The 20,769-nt window shown below is 53.6% G+C and overlaps 9 protein-coding genes across 9 annotated transcripts; 5 read left to right on the top strand and 4 right to left on the bottom strand.

Annotated features, from left to right (window-relative positions):
• Positions 1–1,245: 1,245 nt before the first annotated feature.
• On the top strand, positions 1,246–1,848 carry M406DRAFT_67108 (uncharacterized protein; the record flags this gene model as incomplete). Its single annotated transcript, XM_040925043.1, has 1 exon — positions 1,246–1,848. The coding sequence occupies one exon, from the start codon at positions 1,246–1,248 to the stop codon at positions 1,846–1,848; it is 603 nt and encodes a 200-aa protein (XP_040781689.1).
• A 978-nt stretch (positions 1,849–2,826) lies between these two features.
• On the top strand, positions 2,827–4,530 carry M406DRAFT_354544 (uncharacterized protein). Its single transcript, XM_040922949.1, has one exon. The coding sequence runs from the start codon at positions 2,834–2,836 to the stop codon at positions 3,407–3,409; it is 576 nt and encodes a 191-aa protein (XP_040781688.1). The 5' UTR covers positions 2,827–2,833; the 3' UTR covers positions 3,410–4,530.
• A 734-nt stretch (positions 4,531–5,264) lies between these two features.
• On the bottom strand, positions 5,265–7,012 carry M406DRAFT_326148 (membrane transporter; the record flags this gene model as incomplete). Its single annotated transcript, XM_040920048.1, has 5 exons — positions 5,265–5,289; positions 5,348–5,362; positions 5,405–5,722; positions 5,809–6,857; positions 6,935–7,012. The coding sequence occupies 5 exons, from the start codon at positions 7,010–7,012 to the stop codon at positions 5,265–5,267; spliced, it is 1,485 nt and encodes a 494-aa protein (XP_040781687.1).
• Positions 7,013–8,821: 1,809 nt separating this feature from the next.
• Positions 8,822–12,030, top strand: M406DRAFT_34511 (uncharacterized protein; the record flags this gene model as incomplete). Its single annotated transcript, XM_040922036.1, has 2 exons — positions 8,822–9,369; positions 9,441–12,030. The coding sequence occupies 2 exons, from the start codon at positions 8,822–8,824 to the stop codon at positions 12,028–12,030; spliced, it is 3,138 nt and encodes a 1,045-aa protein (XP_040781686.1).
• A 717-nt stretch (positions 12,031–12,747) lies between these two features.
• M406DRAFT_320486 (40S ribosomal protein S28) lies at positions 12,748–13,534 on the top strand (the record flags this gene model as incomplete). The annotated part of the gene is made up of 3 exons (XM_040919394.1): positions 12,748–12,893; positions 12,998–13,081; positions 13,179–13,534. Coding segments are annotated over exons 1-3 (202 nt in total), but the record flags the coding sequence as incomplete, so codon positions are not given.
• A 305-nt stretch (positions 13,535–13,839) lies between these two features.
• M406DRAFT_320484 (uncharacterized protein) lies at positions 13,840–15,216 on the bottom strand. The gene is made up of 3 exons (XM_040919393.1): positions 15,038–15,216; positions 14,475–14,920; positions 13,840–14,390 (listed from the first exon to the last, which is right to left on the bottom strand). Exons 1-3 carry the CDS (start codon positions 15,110–15,112, stop codon positions 14,123–14,125), a joined length of 789 nt encoding a protein of 262 aa, XP_040781684.1. The 5' UTR covers positions 15,113–15,216; the 3' UTR covers positions 13,840–14,122.
• A 407-nt stretch (positions 15,217–15,623) lies between these two features.
• On the bottom strand, positions 15,624–17,508 carry M406DRAFT_59624 (uncharacterized protein; the record flags this gene model as incomplete). The annotated part of the gene is made up of 3 exons (XM_040924644.1): positions 15,624–15,714; positions 15,780–17,434; positions 17,473–17,508. The coding sequence occupies 3 exons, from the start codon at positions 17,506–17,508 to the stop codon at positions 15,624–15,626; spliced, it is 1,782 nt and encodes a 593-aa protein (XP_040781683.1).
• A 474-nt stretch (positions 17,509–17,982) lies between these two features.
• M406DRAFT_35761 (uncharacterized protein) lies at positions 17,983–18,437 on the bottom strand (the record flags this gene model as incomplete). The annotated part of the gene is made up of 2 exons (XM_040923724.1): positions 17,983–18,063; positions 18,120–18,437. 2 exons carry the CDS (start codon positions 18,435–18,437, stop codon positions 17,983–17,985), a joined length of 399 nt encoding a protein of 132 aa, XP_040781682.1.
• A 556-nt stretch (positions 18,438–18,993) lies between these two features.
• Positions 18,994–20,683, top strand: M406DRAFT_34412 (uncharacterized protein; the record flags this gene model as incomplete). Its single annotated transcript, XM_040921943.1, has 4 exons — positions 18,994–19,392; positions 19,473–19,978; positions 20,036–20,131; positions 20,200–20,683. The coding sequence occupies 4 exons, from the start codon at positions 18,994–18,996 to the stop codon at positions 20,681–20,683; spliced, it is 1,485 nt and encodes a 494-aa protein (XP_040781681.1).
• Positions 20,684–20,769: the final 86 nt, after the last annotated feature.

The raw sequence follows: 20,769 nt of genomic DNA, 5'->3' as shown, positions 1-20,769 counted from the left end.
AATGTAGAAGCACCAGCATAATGATGAAGCCTATACTTAGAATGATCAACATCAAACAACTCACAAGGCTGTAAAACGTACGCTGGTTTCTATGCCGTAATCATGGCGCGACCTGTCTGAGGAGCATGCAAGTGAGATTTTCCCTGTCACGCCTCAAAGATGTCAAAAAATCACTCTCTTGTCTATACCCCGGCTTTGTTTCAAAACACTCTCGTATATGGGCTCAATCCTCCAACCTACACGCGGCCGGCCCATAAGTAAACCGGCCCTGCTCTCCCGCACAAGGTCCTCACTCGGAACCGAATCACCTCAATGCCGTCCGGCGTCCCATGCTGTTCGCAGTGTAAGCATGTGACGAAAGGCTGACAGCAACGAATATTGCCCCCCCCCCCCCTCCCCGGCAAATCCCAAAAAAAATGTATATACTCGCCCACTCTGGCCAGCCTGAGAAATCAAGGCTGTTCGACGTTGTGGGCCCGGTCGGGTCGCTGTCCACCACAACTCCTTCCGGGCCTCTTTTCTGTATGGTGGAATGGAAACCTAGTTCAAGTTGTTGATGAGGATTGATCTGCAAGTCGGAGTATCTACTAACATGACGAATGCTTTTCTGGCCGTGATTGATCCTGTTTTCATATTGACGCCATCTGCCGGCTTGAGGTGACTACTTCCTTTCCTAGGCTTTTGTGCATTGTCATCCGTGGGAACGAGTTGTGTAGCTGCACTTCACTTTGCTAAAGCTACTCCTAGTTGACTTGTAGCATTTCCGTTGTGTGTGGTCAAGATCGCCTAGCCGCCCTTTTGCAAGCTATGATCTTGATACTCCATACACAGGATGCTGCTCTGGTCAACACAATTGGTAGACCCGAACAAGTGGCCCGGGTCGATCGACCATTCAATGGACCAGGTCGCGACAAGGCCTCATGCACCATCTCCTGTCTCGACCGCGATCGAGGCAGTCCAAATACCTGGGAGATAGGTCACGGTCCGTCTATATAAGTTGACAGCGACCAACATTCCGATAGTTGTATTTCCGTCTTCATTAGCACATCCATCTATCCATCTACACAATCTCTCCTTCACTTTCTCTTCAGCTGCTCTGGTAGCAGCCCGCAATCTCTCACAAGCAGGCTTGATTATCCCTTCTTCTCGAAAAGTATCCGTCTCGTGTCTTTTGGGCAGTGCCAAACACCACCCTTTCGAATCCCAGCTCATCTCCCCATAAACACGCCAACGACCAATAACACAATGCGCGCCCAAGTCTTCGCCGCCATCGTGCTGCTGCAGCTTCAGAACTGCGCAGCCGCGCCAACAAACGCCGACACGCAGGTGAATTATCAGCATGCTGGCGAGTCTAACACCCATGGAGAGCTCGGCGGAGCGGGGAAAGCCAGTTGGCAGGGCCACCAAGCCCCCCAGCAGAGGTCGTCCACCCTGGAGGTGCCTGGCATAAGCGAGCAGGCAAAGGGGATGCCAGACGAGATGGTATTCCCCGGGCATACCCAGGAGCTATCTCATTCAAATAGCGGCCGTGATCTTCCCGTGTCAGAGCTGATTGGACCGGTACCGGTACCGGAGCTAGAGGGCAATCACCTGATCGCCAAGCGATGCATGACTGAGGCTCAGATCGAGGCCTTCCAGGCGTCATGGTCGCCGTCTGCAGGAAGAGGTCCAGAGCTTGTTCAATGCTCCGACAGCACTGTTTTGAAGAGGACACCTCTGTCCTCGTCCGAGTTCAAGAACATGCTTTCAGGGAGCCACAAGACGGCCGGGGGTTTCGCGCCTTCTGCCAATGGCCCCAGTGAGGGAGAGCAGCACGCTGGTGGTGCGATGAAGGCCCCTTCTGCGTAAATTCGGGTGGGAAGTGCTCATATTGTCTGAGAACTGAGGGAATTGGTCGTTCACTCGTGACGGCATCGTTGGCATGGCAGAGGGATGCAGCATAGATTTGATAAATAGGTGTCTAAATGGATCATGATTTGTCGCTGATTTTCTTTCTACCCCCTTTCTGCGGCTGTTTTGTATAATTCACGGGCAATGTCAGCCTGCGTTTTCAGTAGACGACGACCCTGTAACGAAGGAGTGTGCCGGATGAGTGACGTTGAGAGGGGAAAGAAATATGCTAGATTGAATAGTACAATAAATGTTCGCGCCAACGGGATGTGGGGAACTAACCCACTTCGACTACCCTTGGAAATAGTGCTGCAGCTACCCACATGTCCTATTTGTCACATGTTAACGACATTGTTCACACTTTCTGATGCCGCAACCTTCAAATGCTAACCATCCTGCTGAGACAACCAATTTGTCTGGGTCTACTATGGCTTACATGCCGTCCATCTGTTCCATTGAGACCGTCCAAGGAAGATAATAATCATCGAGGTCATCACCGAGGTCATCACCGAGAACTGTTCGCCATGGCAGATGAGCCCTCGAGCTCTGGGGCTAAGAGAAGCTGTGCAGACGCCCAAGATGCGCCGCACAGGAAGCGAGCTAACATCGACGACAGCAACATCCCCTCAGACCCAGAAGAGGCCATAACCAAGGAAGAGATACAGGGAACCGAGCAGCCGCCTCTACCACCTTCGCCATTGAAGGAAAAGCCTATACCTCGCAGCGCCTGTCAGTCCACCTTTGCCCTCAACCACGAAGCTAGCAGCTGACCAGCCTCAACACAGTCTCGGAGCTCATGGCCCCCAAGCCCAAGCCTGAACAGAAATTACACCATCCCTCCAGGACAGCCCGCGACGGCCTCGGCGCCTACCTCGCGAACCCCTCCTCGTTCCCCTCCAGCCGCGTCATCTTCCACACGCCCACCGCCGTCGCCATCCACGACATGTTTCCCAAGGCGACCGTGCACTGCCTGCTTCTGCCGCGGTCCGCGGTGCACAACAGGCTGCACCCATTTGAGGCGTTTCGCGACGCCGCCTTCCTCGCGCAGGTCCGCGCCGACACGGCGGTACTGCGGGACCTCGTCGCCAAGGAGCTACAGCGGGTGCTGGGCAGGCACAGCGCGGCTGAGAGGGCGCGGAACGCCGTGCTTGACGGAGAGGTGGAGCCGGAGGTCGGCGGTGACGGGGATGTGAGGCTGCCGGAGGGGAGAAACTGGCTGCGAGAGGTCAAGGTGGGCGTGCACGCGGTGCCGAGCATGAATCATTTGCATGTCCATGTCCTGAGTCGAGACATGCACAGTGAGAGGATGAAGCACCGGAAGCATTATAATTCATTCACGACGGATTTCTTTGTGCCGCTGGATGATTTCCCGCTGGCCGAGGACGATGCGAGGCGAAGGCAGGACAAGTGGCCTGAGCGGCCGATAGTGTGTTGGAGGTGTGGAAAAGACTTTGGAAATAAATTCAAGGAGTTGAAGCAACATTTGGAGGTCGAGTTTGAACAGTGGAAGAGGGAGTAGGGGGGGGATCGCGTTTGTTTTCGGATGAGCATATCTGGAATCACAGCTGGCGTTGGGCACAAGATAGAGATACCCTGTTTTCTGCATGAGAATCTGCATCACAACCACACATCCTTTACACAAGACACCCCAAGATCTTGCACGGCACGTGAAAGCATATCGTATGCTCAACTATTGTACAGCGTCCATCCATCACCGCCCAATAATGGCGGCGAGTCGCATCGAGATAAGATGAAGTAAAGCAAAAAACAACAAGAAACAAAAAACGAACTGGTGCTTCTCACGGAAAGAGCTGATGGGTGCCGGTTGCATTTCTGATGAAGACCCAAAGCTGAGACCGCGTAATGTTGCTTGTATGAGCATCGCATCCTCGCGTAAGTAAGGATGAAGCCCATGGGACCACTCTGTCTCGAATAACCTCTGGCCATCGGCCCTTCAAGGTTTCTGTCCCAAAGCCACGCTCTTTCCAAACTGGGTGATGTTTTGGAGCCTAGAGGCCGAATTTGCGGCCTACCATGCCATAGAAACCGCTGCGGTTCGGGTCTTGATAAAATGCAGTGCCAACCTGGAATCCTATGCGATATGCCAGGTCAGCACACCCGTACGACCACAAAGGCGAAATCATAGAGGGGCTGCCGGGCCACGAGGATGTTCCAACCTTGCCGATAAATCGTGATCACTCACCACCGTCTTCGGTCTCAGCGGCAGCATCATCATCGTCGTCGCCGAATCCCATACCCTCGCCAAGCTCCAACTCGTAGTTCTGCTGCTGATAGCCCACGCCCTCGTTCATGTCCACATCCTCCTCTGCCTTCTTGGCTCTCGAGCTGCGGCCCTTCTTTGCCCCCTTGGCTCCCGACTTGGGTGTGCTGCCGCTCGCGCCCTCCGCACCGGCAATAGCAAGCGCCGTGGCCTTTGCGATCGACTGCTTCTTGCCGGAGCCGGGTGGTCGGCCGCGGGGGCGGCCTGACGAGGAGGCAGCGGTGGGGGCCGCTTTCTTGGCGGGGGTCTTGGGAGGAGCATTGGGATCCTTGGGAGGACGACCACGGCCGCGACCGACGCCGGTCCTTGAGATCTTGGGGTTCAGGATGCGCTGAGGGAGACCGGAGGGGTCCTTGGGAGGGCGGCCGCGACCGCGCTTGACTGGTGCTGCTTCGGGTGCTACGCCGCTATAGGTGGTGATGTTGCTGGGCATGTTGAGGTCCAGAGTTCCGTCGTTTTCGTTGTTCTTAGCACGGCCGCGACCTTTGCCCGCTGGCTTGGTGGGAGCCATCGCAGCGGGAGACTCTTGGATATTGGCACAGCGCGCGGCGCGAGGTGAGCAGGAGATGGGGCGAGGGAACCGTCTGCGACCACAAAATTGCTTTCGGCCAGACAAAGGCGAAGATGCGCCTGCCCCTCTTTCTTGACGGAGGGTAGCTAGAAACCTGGCGGGAGAGAACAGTGGTTGAAGAAGAGATGTGATGAGCGTCAAGGGAGACCAAAATAAGTTGGAACCTGTCCTTTCGACTTCCTTTTGAGGCAGTACCAATGTCCAACGCGAACGCGTCTGCTGTTGTTGTCGACGGGTAGCTTTCTTTCGGAATGATGACAGGGGTGACAGATGACTAAGCCCTTGCAGCCGAGGACCTTACATCCCCTGTACCCCCCAGCCTGACCTCTTCACCTCTCTATCCGTGATTCCCTTTTCAGCCCTAGCTATTTCTTTGTGCAGTCGATCACCTGCTACCTTTTATTTTCAATGAGGCCAAAAACAATGAATATCAACAACGAAGGTCATGCTTGGGGAGTTCCTCAAGCCTGTCTCACTGCAAGTCTGCCGCTGAGGGGTATACTTCTTTCTGACCCAGCCCTCCTAGCGGATGACTTTATCCTCTTCTCTATTTCTTTCTTCATCCTTTGCTGTTCCCTTTCTATTTGACCGGTGCGAAGACATACATGTCGTGCTTTATACTAAGCTTCCGCTCAGACAAAGCTCACAAGACCAAGACAAACCATGCGCGGATCCGTTCGCCAAAGTGATAGAAGAGCAGCGGCGCCGGAGCAAGCATCAGACCGACCAGACCAAAAACCGAAATGCCCCAGCCGTACCCAACAGATTTGAAGAGCAAAGGTGCAAACAGTGGAACCACGCCCCCGAAAATGGACCGAAACGCTACCCCGGCTGCTATCGCGCTGGCGGCGAATTTCTCAAAAGCATCAATGTAGTAATTCTGCGTACAGTTGACGATGACGACTTGTCCGATGCCGTAGAAGAAGGCTGCCACAATCGTTGCAAACCAGTGGACGTGGAAGTGAACCATCCAGGCGAAACTGAGTTGCAGGGCGGTCAGCATAACGACGGTGGACACTAACTGGCAGCCCAAACTGCCCTGTGGGTTGTTCATGTAAAGACTTACCAGATCAACGACACAGGTACCAGGACTGCGCCGATGTTCGCAAGCGGTAGTCGGAACTCCGGCTTGGCTACCCCGTGGTTCTTGTCGCGGGGCTTCTTGTACACGTCGTCGATGTGCGGAACAATCATCCGCACGGCGAAGAGCAGCCCGAGCCCCGGCCCGAGGTAGGCCAGCCCTACCTGCTCGGTATTGAAGCCGTATATGCCGCCATAAATGTCTTCAAAATTCGTGTACAGACTGTGGGTGGTGCTGAAGATCAGAGCTTGGTACACCGACATGGTGAGCACGACTGGCTGGGTGAGGATGCGGAGCGGGCGCGAGAACGAGTGCCACAGCTTGACGGACATGGGTCGAAGGTCTTCGCCTTCAAACCAGTAGTGGGTTGCACACGCGGAGCCGTCTTCCTTTTCCTGTTGTTCTTTCCTCCTCTGCAGGAGGACGAGCACATATGTCTCCCTGAGAAAAAAGAACCCAGAGGTGACGCTGACCCCACACAGGAGCGCGAGGGTCAGGAATACCCATCGCCAGCCTAACCTCTGGACAATGACGCCTCCCAGCAAGGGACCGATTGTAGGCCCAAGCAGGGGCCCGATCAGGTACCAGCCAAAGACAGTCGCCCTCTCCTCAGGCCAGAACATGTCGCTCAGCGTTCCTCCGCCGTTAGCGATGCTCACACTACCGAAGAAACCAGAAAAGGCTCGAAGCGTGATCATGGTCTCAATGTTGGGTGAGAAGGCCGTCGGAATCTGCACCAGCGAGAAGAAGGTGAAGCAGGATAGGTAGAGCGACTTCCTCCCAAAGGTCTCGGAGAGCGGTGCCAGCACGAGGGGGCCCATTCCCAGCATGACGACGTAGCTGGTCGTCGCGCCGATAACAGTGTCTGGTGTGGTACCGAGACCCTCTGCGATTTCTGAGATCCCGGGCGTGAACATGGAGCTGGCCAGCGGGCTCAGGATCGCCATGGACGCTATGACGGCCACGTTGGCCAGTTTTTGTCTTCTTGTCCATGCGCGCGGGTTGTCCTGGTCGTCGCTCGAGAATTTGACCTGCTGTGAGGCAGTCAGTCGTGCTTGATCAGTAATAATGAAAGCATGCCTACGGCATCTCTTTTTTATTATTATCTCACCACATGACGCTCGTCGTTCTCGAGATTCCCGCGTGTATGCTGTAGGAGCGGCGCGCGCTCGTCGTTCTGATTAGACATTTCATGAGAAACATGGAAATTGAATAATACGAAAACAAATTTGTTGGAAATATCTTTTCAACGGTTGTAGGAATACATTTGTTGTAGTAAATTTGAGGCGTTTGCCGTCGGCCAGGCTAAGGGGGTATCCCAGCATCATAGAGGCCAGAAGAGGGTGTGACGTCGACGCTGCAGGCTAACAGAGGCTACACTAACAAGCCTGGAATTCCTGCTCGAATCCCTTACACGCCCCTGTTACAAAGAAAGTAGTAAGTAAACAGTCAAGGGCAGTGAGCACAATCATCATGATTGTTGCAACAAATGTCAGGGTCCTAGAATTACTATTACTTGTGCTATTCCTCCGCCAGACGCACTGTGTGTGCTCCTTTACACATTTCAGGCAAGTGCAATACTCTTGCCTCATTTACATATTTCACTGCTTTGAGAGACTGGCTTGGGTGGGCGATAAGTACGTTTCTTTCTTGTGATAGTAGGATAACAGAGTAGATCCGAGTCTCTTCTCTCTCTGAGAGTGATAAGAGCAGGAATCGAGTCTGTCCCCATGCCAGATGACTTCCAGTAAACCGCTCCAGCTACGTAATAGTCTCAACCTCTCAATGAGATTGGTTGAGCCTCCTATTTGGATCACGAAGTTTAAGCCAGCTATGAGTAGTACGATGCATTGCCAGTTGATTATCTCATAAAACCAGTGGCAATAACTTCCTGATAAGGAAAGTCGTGATAGTATGCAAACAAAACACGAAGGCAGAGAAGGGGTGAGGGAAAAAAAAAAAGGGGGGGGTGGGTGCAGGGGTCTATAAGTTATTTTAATATATGGGTTTCGACGGAATGATCACTTCGCATTCTGTAACTGAGCCAGAGGGACTCACCAAGAATGAGGGTATGAAAAATCGGTGCAGATCCAAAAGCTACCTACTTGAGTACCCATGGATCTGGACACACAATTGGCCGTACTGACTGGTGACGTGTGGATTCCAATTACACAATATGCATTATTATATTAAGTTGAAGCATGCCACTTAAGTGAGGTGGCCACTCACATGCCACCCGAACAACTTGTAAACAGTACCACTGTATGCGTCCTGACCCGGCGCAAGACGGCAACACCGGTTCGTTGAAGTGTTTTCTGTGCCATCAACCTCGTGATACTCATGAGAAAAGGCCTCTGGGATCAAAGCCGAGGTTCATTACCTCAGTCCACTTGTGGAGTGATAAAAAGGGCCGCGCAGATCACGTCGACATGCTGGCGACGGTGTGGTGGTAAATAGGGGCCTGAGTGAAGTCCAAAGAGAGCCACTTCGTCCCGTGCGGTCGGAGAGGAATTCAAATACCGACCCGGAATTGCGAAGCATAACATGATATGCTTTACTTGCCTGGCTCGGCGGCAGTTCGGCGCTTGCAACCACCACTGCAAATCCTCCATGTTCTTCAAACAAACCTGCCCACCCGGTGGGTATTATCGATTTACCCCCACATATTTGTCCAGGCCCCGTCGAGAGCGTTTCGGCGCGGAATTGTTTTCGGTCCCGGCTATAGTGGTGTTATTGTCCATTTGGAAGCGGCCGAGGGACTTTTACGTATGTTGTAAAGGAGTGTTTCACACCCATCATCATCATCCTCGTCATCATCGTCACGCTTATTATCTTCAGAAGGATCGGTATTATCTGGGCCGAGTGGGGCGGGTCACCCCTCTGTGTGATAATAAATACAAAGGCTCCGACTCATATATTCCTAGTAGTAGCTGGCCATACTTAGATCTTTCCCACAGTCGTACTTCTTTACTCAATCAAGAAAAGGCCCCTGCCCATTATGGACTTTGAAATCCCAGAGACAGAAGAGCCGCGCCAGGTCGTCAAGTACCTGGACGACCTCGCCGTCAACGAGCCATCACGGATCCTCTACTCCATCACCAAGACCAGTAACCCCGCCGATGGCTTTCGCGATATCACCGTGAGAGAGGTTGCTCGTGCCGTGGACCGCTGCGCTTGGTATCTCGAAGAGACACTGGGACCAGCCAAAGATGGCCAGACTCTCACCTATATGGGACCTCAAGACATCACCTATGTGGTTCTGGTACTCGCCTGCAACAAGACAGGCTACAGGCTGTTTTTGAGCTCCCTGCGCAACACTCTTGAGGCGCATCTCAAACTCTTGGAGGACCTGGACTGCCACACATTCCTGCTTCCGCCAAAATTCCCTCTGCCCATCGTGAAGCAGATCCTGGCCGCAAGACCGATGCATGTTCAAGAGATTGCTCCGCTACCGAAGTGGCTGCACGATGAGTATGGCGGCCGCGAAGACCACTATCCCTACACAAAGTCTTGGGAGGAGGCAAAATATGACCCGATGGTCGTCCTGTACGTCGCGTCATTAGTGTTGTTTGGCTGACCCCTTGTCTTGGTTCCGTTCGCTAACAAAACTGCCACAGACATACCTCAGGAACAACAGGTATGCCCAAGGCCATTGTCGCGGCGCAAGGAACGTGGACCTCCATCCACGCATCTGCCAGCTTGCCGAAACCGGGTGGCAAGCCTTGCTTCCCGTACCTCGGCAAAGGGACCCGAGTTTACCTGGGGTTTCCCATATTCCATGCCGCCGGCGTGGCCCTGACGACCGCTGGATGTATCTACACGGGAAACATAAGTGTTCTCGGCCCGTTCCCGCCGTCCCCTGATATTGTGCATGCTATGCACGTTCACGGCAATGTGCAAGTCAGTTTTGTACCGCCGACCATCTTAGTCGAGCTCGCGAGGGTGCCAGAGCATCTAGAGCAGCTGGGCAAACTGGAAGCGGTTCTCTTTGGAGGCGGGCCCCTGCCCCATGCCGTCGGCGACCAGATTGCTGCCAAGACGAATCTCGTGAATGGCATCGGATCGACCGAGGCAGGCTTCTCTCCGCAGTTTCCTGGTCCTGGCCAAGACTGGGAATACATCAATTTCCATCCGGCTGGAGGCCATGAGTTCCGCCCGGTCTCGGATGGGTTGTATGAGCACTTTATTGTGAAGCATCCCAAGCTGTTGCCGTTCCAGGGTGTCTTCGCGACGTTCCCAGAGCTGGATGAGTGGGCAACGAAGGATTTGTACTCGAAGCATCCAACCAAGGAGGGACTGTGGCTCCACCGTGGCCGAAGCGACGACATCATTGTTTTTGCAACAGGGGAAAAACTCCAACCGCTCGAAATGGAGGGTATCATCACGTCGAATCCGGCTGTGCACGGAGCCATCATCTGTGGTAGAAAACGCTTCCAGTCGAGCCTGCTGATCGAGCCCGTGAAGCTGCCCACCACCGACTCTGAGAAGGAAGGACTTTTGGACACGATCTGGCCGTCCGTCGAAGAGGCGAACAAGCACAGCCCTGCACATGGTCGTGTCCTTCGCAACATGATCATATTCACCTCGCCTGACAAGCCAGTACCAAGGGCTGGGAAAGGGACCATACAGCGCAGAAAGCTGGAGGATGATTACGAGCCAGAGCTCGACGCCCTTTATAAAGCAAACGAGGATCGCGGTGTTCCAAATGGTTCGAACAGTATAACCAGTGGCTCTGTCGAGGATGCTGTCAGGCGCATCGTTGCTACAGCTACCAGCATCGACCTGAACGAGGTGACTGCTGACACCGACTTGTTCGGACTGGGACTGGACTCCCTGCAAGTAACAGTCATAACAAAAGGGGTCAACCAGCTTCTTTCGGAACGGGGAAGTTCGAAAGCGGTGGATCCTCGTACCATTTACGCCCACCCCACCATCGGCGCCTTGATCGGTCTCGTGGCCAGCCTTGTCGGCGGGAATGTCGCTGCACAAAACGACGAGAGTGAGGAGCAGAAGATGCAAAGACTCTATGATCTCCACACCACAGACCTGCCTATCTCCGCGCGGCCCATACAGCCAAAGCCTACAGATAAGCTGGTGATCCTGCTCATCGGATCAACCGGCTCGCTTGGCGCTTACATTTTGGACTCCTTGCTCAAAGATGCTCGTATCGCCCGGGTATATTGCCTCAATCGGGGCCCGAACAGTCTCCAGCGTATGCAAAAATCGCTGGAGGCGAAGGGGTTGCAAGCTTTACCAGAGGACCAGACTGTATGCCTTGATGGAGACTTCTCCAAGCCCTACTTCGGGCTGTCCCCTAAGGAATACAGAACTATTCTCGCTGAAGTGACGAATGTCATTCACAACGCCTGGCAAGTCGACTTCAACCTGTCTATCGACTCATTCGCGAAACAAATCCACGGCGTCAGGCGGCTGGTCGACTTCTCATCGCACTCAACCTTTGGTGCGCAAGTCCTCTTCGTCTCCAGCATCAGCGCAGTGATGAATTGGCTTGCGTTTGTAGGCCACAAGGTCGACAAGATCCCCGAGCACATCTTCGAGGACTGGCGAGTGCCTGAGGGGTTGGGCTATGGCGAGAGCAAGTTCGTATCTGAGCGTATCCTGGAGACTGCAGCGAAAGAGGCTGATGTTCCCGCCGTGGTCTGTCGTGTGGGCCAGATCGCGGGCCCCTTGACAGAAGCCGGATGCTGGCCAAAGCAGGAATGGCTTCCGAGCCTCATCGCGAGCTCAAAGTATCTCGGGAAGCTTCCAGAGTCCCTCGGCGCAATGGACGTGGTTGATTGGGTTCCGGTAGACGTGCTCGGACAGAGTATTGTCGAGCTTGCGACTGAACCAGTGGATGCCAAGCAGGGTGCTGTGGTGTACCACCTGATCAACTCCAAGCATGCAGCTTGGCCGAAGCTCGCAGCGACCGTAGCGCGATGTCTGGACCCCTCGTCGCAAAAGCTCCAGATGGTGTCCCTCGAAGAGTGGGTGACGGCACTTCGCGAGAGCGCGTCGAAAACAGAAGACATAGCTGTCAATCCGGCCATCAAGATCCTGCCCTTTTTCGAGGGAATGTTCATTGGCAGCGGAGGTCAAATCCCCTTGGACAACAGCCAGGCTGTTGCGGCATCACCAGCATTGGCCACTGTCGGACCGGTCCAGGACGAGTGGATGCAAAATTGGATGAGACAATGGGCTTTCTGACCTGCGCACAGGGATGGGAGTGAATGTATTGGAGTCTCGGTTGACGACAGCGCTGAGAAGACGGCTTATAGAGCCGGCAAACTTGGAAAAATATTCACCTCGAACATTGCTCCATAGACGTAATGCAAACCACTGCTTGACTTCTGTCGTTTAGCTATACCACTTGGCATTGCTGAATCTTGAAATTACACTAACCACTTTTTACGATTCCGACATGAAGGATCGACTTGATTGAGTGTCGAAGATACGCGGACCGTTTGGACTCGAAAAATAGAGACTCAGACAGGAACTTGCGTTGACGCAGGCGAATTCTCCATAGAGGGGCTGCTCATGGCATCACCTTTGAAGAAGAATACATAATAAATAAATAAAAACAATAAACACCACAATAGTGTGAGCAACTTTGAGATGTGACATATAACAAGGGTTCGACAGGGTTTCCTGCAATAATCCGCCAAAGGATCACGATGGAAGAGATATGTGGAGGTGAGGTGTCGTCTTTCTAGCAGCTGAGGTAACGGGAAGGTTAGTCTCCGTCGAAAGGTCTCTAGCCTGACAGCTGTGGCCGGCTCATGGCAGCTGGCACATGGAACCACGCTAAACCCAACACGATTTTCACCGCACCAGCGAAAAGTTCGCCCAGGCGAGCCCACCCTGCCGCCGACTGAACTTGACCATACTTTCCCACATCCACTTTTCGACTTCTCTCCCCCACGCGGCCTCACGACAATCAAACCCAATCGATCATTGATCTCTCGACCCGACTCTCCGCCGAACAGACGAAGATCACACATCAGTCAAAATGGATGCCTCCAAGCAACCCGTCAAGCTCGTCAAGGTCACCCGCGTCCTCGGCCGTACCGGTACGATTGGAGCACCCTCCTCTCCCCCTTCATGATGAAAATTCGTTTTGTCGCCAGCAGGTCGGGAAAAGGGAGCGCAAGATGCTGATTTTGATGGATTCTAGGCTCTCGCGGTGGTGTCACCCAGGTTCGCGTCGAGTTCATGGACGACCAGACCCGTTCGATCATCCGCAACGTGAAGGGACCCGGTACGAGACTTCTTCCCCAGCCAAACAAGGCACGAGCACAAGCAAAGGGACTGGAGGGCAGAATTGCTGACATATATCCTCTTTGTGCTCCCTACAGTCCGCGAGAACGACATCCTCTGCCTCCTCGAATCCGAGCGCGAAGCCAGACGTCTGAGGTAAAACGGTTTCAGAGATGGAGCGGTCGGCGTGAGCGAAGCTGTGGGTGGGACGGGCAGCCCGTGGTGGTGATGGTTGTGGCGGCGGCGGTGGACGAGTTGCATCAAACAGCATCCAGCGCGGGCGGACATGGCACAAAATTGGGCACAGGTCTTTGGGCGGATCCTTTCTCTCGCGATGACGATGAGCGACGCCGCCGTGCATTGGGGCCTCGGGTCTTCTTCCTAGAGACGGAGTTCCGAATTCTACTGGAGTTGCGAATTTCAACGAAAAAACAAAAAAGCACGAATCACAACCATCAATGCCCGACCAGAAAAGACCACCTCACGATGTTGGAAAGATGTGACTCTCCTGTGGAACCAGTGTGCTTGATGCTCGCTTGACTGTTACTGCTGTTGTAGATAAGGTACTGTGAGCCTTCACGCTCGAAATTATGGCCAGTCAGTACCTGCCAGTCGCTGTTCGCAAGCGGGCGCGCCTTAAGTGAATCGTATCATCAGTCATTGCGAGCCTTGACATGAACCTTTGCTTGGTCATAGTAGGGATATGGGTTGAAAGGATATCAATTACGATCACGGCCCGCACCAAAATTCGTCTGAAGTCGACGGCATAACTGATCAGGTTTGATACTAGAGCCGTGACGGCTGCGAGACGGCGAGTACAGCCTAGAGCGACTAACCCACACACTGTACTCGATGAGCCCTGCGTTATGTAGATGCTAATCTTGCCTCGGACCGTATTCATTCAATCCACCACATCAAATTCCGACAAATGATATCCTGCCGGTCCTAACAGGCCGCGCGCAGGAGCACGTTAAATTTGCAAATTTCCTTTGCCAACTTTTGATGACCTCCCTGTCTGCCCTTGCCCATGATGGACTACCTTTTACTCGTTCTTCTTGGACTTGACACGCTTGACAGTTGGTCGGCGGTGGTGGTCTGGGATCCAGCTCTCATCGTAGTCCTTGTCGACACCAGAGGCGACACCGGGAGACTCATTGCCGGACAGAGGCTCGGGAGCCTCGATCTTCTTGGCCTTCTTGCCAGCACGAGGAGCCTTCTTGGCCTGCGGGAAGAGGGCCTCGATCCAGGTCTTGTAGATGAAGTAGAGGGTACCACCGAAGGCGCCGGTCAGGAACACGTAGAGGAAGATGCTATAGAGACCGAACGCAAAAAAAGACTGTCAGTCATCTGGAGGCCATCGGAACAAGTTAAGAACTGGGTATCATGGCACGTACATTTGAGGGTCGAAGATGCTGGTGGGTGCCTCAACAATGCTGGCCAGACCACTGTGGGCCTCGACCTGGAAGATCTGGTTCTTCTCGTTGCGAATGACGGCCAGGAGGTTGAGAACAACATCCTGAGGCTGCATGTCCAGCACAAAGGGGAAGGGCAGGGTGCGAGCCTCCCCGGGGCCAATGTCGACATCATAGCTCATGGCAGACAGGTTACGGAGGACACCAGCAGACGGAGGCGCATCCTCGGGCAGAGGCTGGGTGGTCGCCAGCATGCCCCCCATGAAGACAAGGTTGATGGGCCCATCCTCGTGGTTCTCGATCTCGACGACCGCCTTCGTAGGGCGGCCGTTGACGAGCTTGACGCCAAAGGTCGAGTCGGGGAAGGAGGTGGCAATGTCGATCTTGAGCTCGGGGGAACCAGCAGCAGGAGCAGTCGCGTCCTCAGGCTGCGAAGATGCTTGTCAGTATCAAAAAGATCAATTTACAGCCTGACATAGATCCTCTACGCGACTGATCTTGTGCGCGCACATGGTCCCAGGGGCTGAAGCAGTGTCGAGACTTACAGCGGCGTCAACAGCGAAGACGGAAGCAACGCGCAGGGCCAGGAGAGCCAGAGCCGAGAGCTTGAGGAAAGCCATAATGCTAATGAAGGAGGGAAGTCGAGAGGACAAGACAAGAAAGATAAGAGGGGGGGGAAGGAGAGAAGCAGGAAGGAGAGGTTGTGTTGCACCTCTGAAGCGGATGGTGGTGTATCGGAGGCAAAGCTTCAATCCGAGACCCCCAGAAAAGTTGCTGTCAAGTCAATTGAAGATGTGGCCTTCTGCAGCCAAAGTAGGCCAACTGCAGGGGGGGAAAGGGAGGGGTGTGGGCCGAACCTACTCAGCCTGCAATTGGTTCATGATGAAGCTTAAGGGCCCACCAGGCTACCCTAGGGGAGCTTGAACCTAGCTGTTGGGCTAGACTTGACCCCAAAAGCATGCCATTTAACAACCTCACGACTGACTTTCATAGCATCATTGACTGGAAGCATTCTGCAATCTCTCTCTCTTTCTTTCTTCTTCCTTTTTTTCTTATCAAAGAAAATTCGTATTTCTGACCTGGCCCAGTATGCCCATCTCTCTATAGACGGACTCCCTCCCAATCTATTCTCTACTTGGACGGAATGACTGGCAGCGTCAAATAATTGTCGAAGCCTGTCCCAAACAAGATGTGGTTATCGCCACCAAACTTGGACTCAGGTCTACCAAATGAGTCAGCTCCAGCCATTTCTATGAAATGTGAAAGGAATTTGGGGGTAGCACTCACCTGTCAACTTCTGAACTGTGTTGAAAAGTACCACAGCCCTGCGTATCACCACTGGAAACCTCAAAGACCAACATACTTCCCTTATCAACAATGACATTTGTCGGCCAGATCTCAACATCAACCTCATAAGTCTGACTAGTCTCCACAGGTTGAACATCTGTTGATAGATACTCCCGATGCGGCAGCCATGATTTATGATTGGGATGCTCGCTGTGGACCTTGGCGAGGCTCACTCTCAGCCAACCTTTGCATAGAGGGACTGGATCGCCGGCCGTGCCGGTGTAGAATATCTCTTGACCTGAGGCGTCTAGGTGCCGGATTGTGACGAATATGTCGATATCCGTTTCGGGCGGCCCTGTGGCTGACACGCACAGGTGGGCGAGAGGGTGTCCTGTAATCTCCGTCTCCTTCTCGAACGGCGCTGTGGTGAACTGGACAAGCGCAGGATTGTCCAGAGTGCCCAGCGCTCTGTACGTCAGCTTCTGGAGCTCCTCTCCAGGGGGTTTGCTCGTCGTCAAAGCCTGCTCGTGGGTGAGGTAGTACTTGGTATACTCGGTGTCCGGCAGTGGCCAAGCCTTCTCCTCCCTTTTAGGGTATGTTTTCTCCTTGTCGGCATCGTTGTAGCCAACGTTGCCTTTCCTCAGCGTCAGTGTCACTGGTGCGACCTTGCCTGGGATGCTCCAGCCCACACGGTCTTCTCCCTTCAGGAACGCGTCAAGAAAACTCTTCTGCACCTCGACCTCGTCGTGGTAGTAGAACGGCAGGTCATGCCTTCCGGTGATGAACCGCAGGTACTTGAACTCGGAGCCCGCGCGCAGGTAGCCCTGTACATTACCCCGGAGATGAAGCAGGATGCCGCCCCAATTGGCGACACTCAACACCGGCACCTCTATATCTTCCAATTTATACTCCTTGCTAGAGTAATACTCGTCGTCCCTGAACCGGTTCGTCTCGTTGTCTTGTGTCTGGTCCCTCCGATTCTTCAGCAGCACATCCTCAGGAAGGACCCCCTCGATGGTCTCCTCCTGGCCTCTCGCCCCCGGGCCATCAGGCGGGAAGGTCAAGGTGGACCGCCCTCCCTTTCCATATTGGTTCACCAGCACCTGTCTGTTCCACCAGAAACTGATGAAGCGGTTGCTCAAGATCCCACCATGGCGGCACCGATCCCGGTAGTAGTCACTCATGCCCTCCCACGGGATGATGGCCGCCAGCCCCTTGGGCCGCCGCGCGGCAACCCGCCACTGGCTGCCAGCATAGTACGAGATGCCCAGCAGGCCCACCTTGCCGGAGCTCCAGTTCTGCACGGCGGCCCACTCCACCACGTCGAAGAAGCACTCGCTGGTCCCAACGCTCATGGTGTCCAGCAGGCCTGGGCTCTGGCCCGTGCCGCGCTCATCTGCGCGCACAATGGCATACCCATGCCTGGTCCAGAAGACGGGGTCGGGTGTCTCCCATGCTGAGTACTTTGATTTGTGCTCTGGGTTGAGCTCGTCAAAGGAGCGCGGGAAGAAGCTCGCGTAGGGGATATCCTTTCCGTAGGGCCCGTATGTCACAAGCACGGGGTATCGCTCCTCGGGCTGGGTGGTGTAGTTGAGGGGAAGGTAAACATTGGCACGGATAGGCAGTGAAGAATGTTTGAGGGGGATGGAAACATTCTTTAGGAAGAGAAGATTGTTCTCTTTGTCCTCGTGACGGGATGAGATATCCTTGATGGCAGGCGTCTCGACATCTTGAGAGGAGGCCATGGTTATCGAGTGATCTTGAGGTGACACAATGTTGGCTGTCTTGGGAAGAGAGTATGGTCTCTGATTCGCGATGGCTTATTTGTGGTTTGCAGAAAAGCAAGAGACATGTTGGTAAAAGGTACGTCTTGGACCGTGAAACTGATACAAGAATGTATATGCATGAGGCTGTCCGGGATAACCGTCACGCCTCTTCCCAAAGAGGCGGAGAGTTGCAGTAGCTGGCCTCGGAGAGGTGGGGGCGGGGACAGGTGACCCGATATCTGAGAAGTACCTATGTAAATTTAGTACTTTCAGTCTTGCAATGTACACAGGCGATCATAATCGTGTATTGCTAGTCTTATGCAGAATGGCGTTTGTCTCTAGGAGGGCGAGGAGGGGAAGAGTATTCCCGTCCCGCATGTTGAAGCCACCCCTCCCTCCCCTCGTAAGAAAGCCAAATAATATGATCAAATTTCTTGTCAAATTTCCCCGCCAACCTTATATCTGAAGAGTCTATTATTCCACCTGCCTCCTGTGTTCCGCCAGAGCCAGTTGAGATTCTGTATTGTGTGAGTTTTTCTTTTGTAACATGTTCGAGCTCTGAGCAGACACTCACCCAGATAGTGAATACGCCTGTGAACATCGTAAAGACAAAGGCATCGCCCACGAGCTGCCCATTCCAAGGCCGCTGGCTGAAGTCAAGATCTCTGTTCACCGGCCTGTGAGGCGGTACTCCACGGTGCGCGCCATTCCAGTTCGGCGGGTTCGAGTGAGATCTCTGTTGTGATGCTCGTGGCTGGTGATCTGAATTAGGCGGTGGCGCCGCTGCTGAAGGGTCAGTGCTGAGGTGGACGTCGTAGTCTCGCAGGTGAGATGAAGCGGCAGCGCGCTCAAGGACTGTCGAGATCGGGTTGTCTGCTGTCGTGGCGGACATTGTGGCTCTTTCTGTGTTATCTCTGTCTCACAGTCTTGATCTTTCGTGTAGATATTTCGAAGGCGGCAGCTGGCTTGGATGAAGAAAGTCTCGATGTTGTCGGTACACAGATTTGGGCCTATAACAGCCGCAGCACTTCCATCTAATCTACATTTGGGGTCGATCTTCCTCCCTCTTTTCATGCTAAAACTTGTCTGCAGTGGCAGGTGCTTCCAGAATATACAGTGCAGCGGGCTTTGCACAGTACACCATCCCTTCCTTCGACCCTGGACCAGCTTTCCCCCACATCCCGTCTACCCCAATCTCGAGGCCTGCGTCACACAGCACCACTCGAAACTTTACAACATAAGATCGGATACGATGTCGGCTCTGATGGACGACTGGGGAAAATGTCGTGGGAGTACTTGGAGGATGCGTCAGTCATGGATGAGCTGGCTCCACGTCAAGGCTACGAAGTGATCCTCAATTGTGCGCCATTGAAACTGCAACTTTGTCTGTTGCTTGACATTTGAGAAAGACCAGTATTATAGGGCCGGAAAAAGGAAGATCGTTCGCTATGGCATCTACACCAACGGCCATCGAGCGTCTTCAAATGTCCGTCGTGGACGGGCGAGCCGAGAACGTACGACATCGACAAGACCAACTCCAATCTCTCCACAAGGTTCTCAGGGAGGAGGCCAAGCAGATATGCGCAGCCCTTGAAGCCGACTCAGAGTTCACGACCTCTGAAGTCGAAGCAGAGTACTGTCTGGCTGTCGAGGCAGTGCGACAATGCTATGAGACTCTGGACTTCGAGAAGAGCCTTGAGAAGGAATACAGTGTGGTGCATGGGAAGGACAACCCGCGGAGAAGACTCGGAGCTGGACTCGTGGTCATACTTCCGACGACCTATACACGTCTCTATTCGCTTGTGACGGCCTTGGCACCTGCTATCGCGTCTGGAAACTGCGTAGCTGTCGTGGTGAGCCTGGCTACTAACTATAAGCTTTGATCCGATTTTCTAGCGAGGCATTAGAGTGCTGACGACCTGCATAGCTTCCAGACACTCTGCTTCAGACAGACAATATCCTGCGGGCTCTTCTGTCCCAAGCCTTGAACGTCGACACGTTCTGCATCGTCAAATCGATCCCGGACGAATCCGTTCTGAACGAGGCTATCTTGGTCAACCAGACGAGCGACGGACCTTCAACGACCCTCACATCTCATCTGCTGTCTTCGAACAGTAGCCGATGTATTGCTGTTGTCGACAGGAGTGCAGACCTAAACGCAGCAGCCAAGGCTATCACCACGGCGAGATTCAGCTTCGGTGGCTCATCGCCTTATGCGCCGGATCTGGTACTGGTCAACGAATTTATCCGAAAGGACTTCTTCGAAGCATGTTCCCAGTGTGCGACGTCCTACTTCGCCCAAGTCAGAGGCATGGCCAGGCTCAGCAATGACCGGAACGGAGAGACCACGAAAGCCCTGGAGATAGCGGAGTCTGAGGGGCAGATATCCAGTTTCGGCTCGACCAACTTCAAGCTATCTGAAGTCTTGGACCAGTGAGTCCGCCTCCCTTCATGACTAAACAACGTCTGCAGCTTGCTAAATGTCTGCAGGAATACACCACTCATGAAGATGAAGATTACTGGCCGATTTCTGCTTATAGCGACGTGCTCCAGTCTCACCGACGCAGCTTTCAATCACGATCATGAGTGTGTTTCTCTCCACAAGATTGGTTCGCTACATGTTTGGACACGTGCGCTGACACCATCAACTACAGGAACCCACTGCTAAGCGGTTACTTCTTCGCTGAGCCTGCTTCAGCCAAGTATCTTGCTCAATTCATTCCTTGCCACATTTCACTGGTCAACCGTATCCCTGCGCATGTCCTCGTAGGACCTGCAGCACCAACGGCACATGCACCTGATTTCTTGTACAGGTACAACAGGGACATGTTCTCGACACTGCGGCCGCAGTTTGTCGAGAAGCCTCCGCCGTTCTTTGAGAAGATAGATGGTATGATTTTTGGTGGTGCTGGTGATGGTGCGAAGAAACGTGGAAAGACTACGACATCTGCTGTGATGGATATGGCGCTCAAGCCACTGCGCCCAACAGGACAGCCAGATAATAAAGCTGTAGGGTTCTTTGAGGTAGGGTTTTTGACTGGGGCGGGCATCTATCTGTCGATGATCTTACCGGTGCTGGGTTACTCGACATATTACTTGAGCAGAAAAGGTCTGGCATATGTCATGAGGTCTAGATGATACGAATCGACGAAACGTCTATTCTTTAGTTAGCAACTTGAGTATGTGAGCCCGCTACAGCAGCAATCCCCCCCCCCCCCCCCCAC

Source organism: Cryphonectria parasitica (genome assembly GCF_011745365.1).
Source record: "Cryphonectria parasitica EP155 unplaced genomic scaffold M406scaffold_1, whole genome shotgun sequence".
Classification (NCBI taxonomy): Eukaryota; Fungi; Ascomycota; class Sordariomycetes; order Diaporthales; family Cryphonectriaceae; genus Cryphonectria; species Cryphonectria parasitica.
Note: the sequence above shows the minus strand (reverse complement) of the source record. Positions and strands in the feature narration are given on the sequence as shown.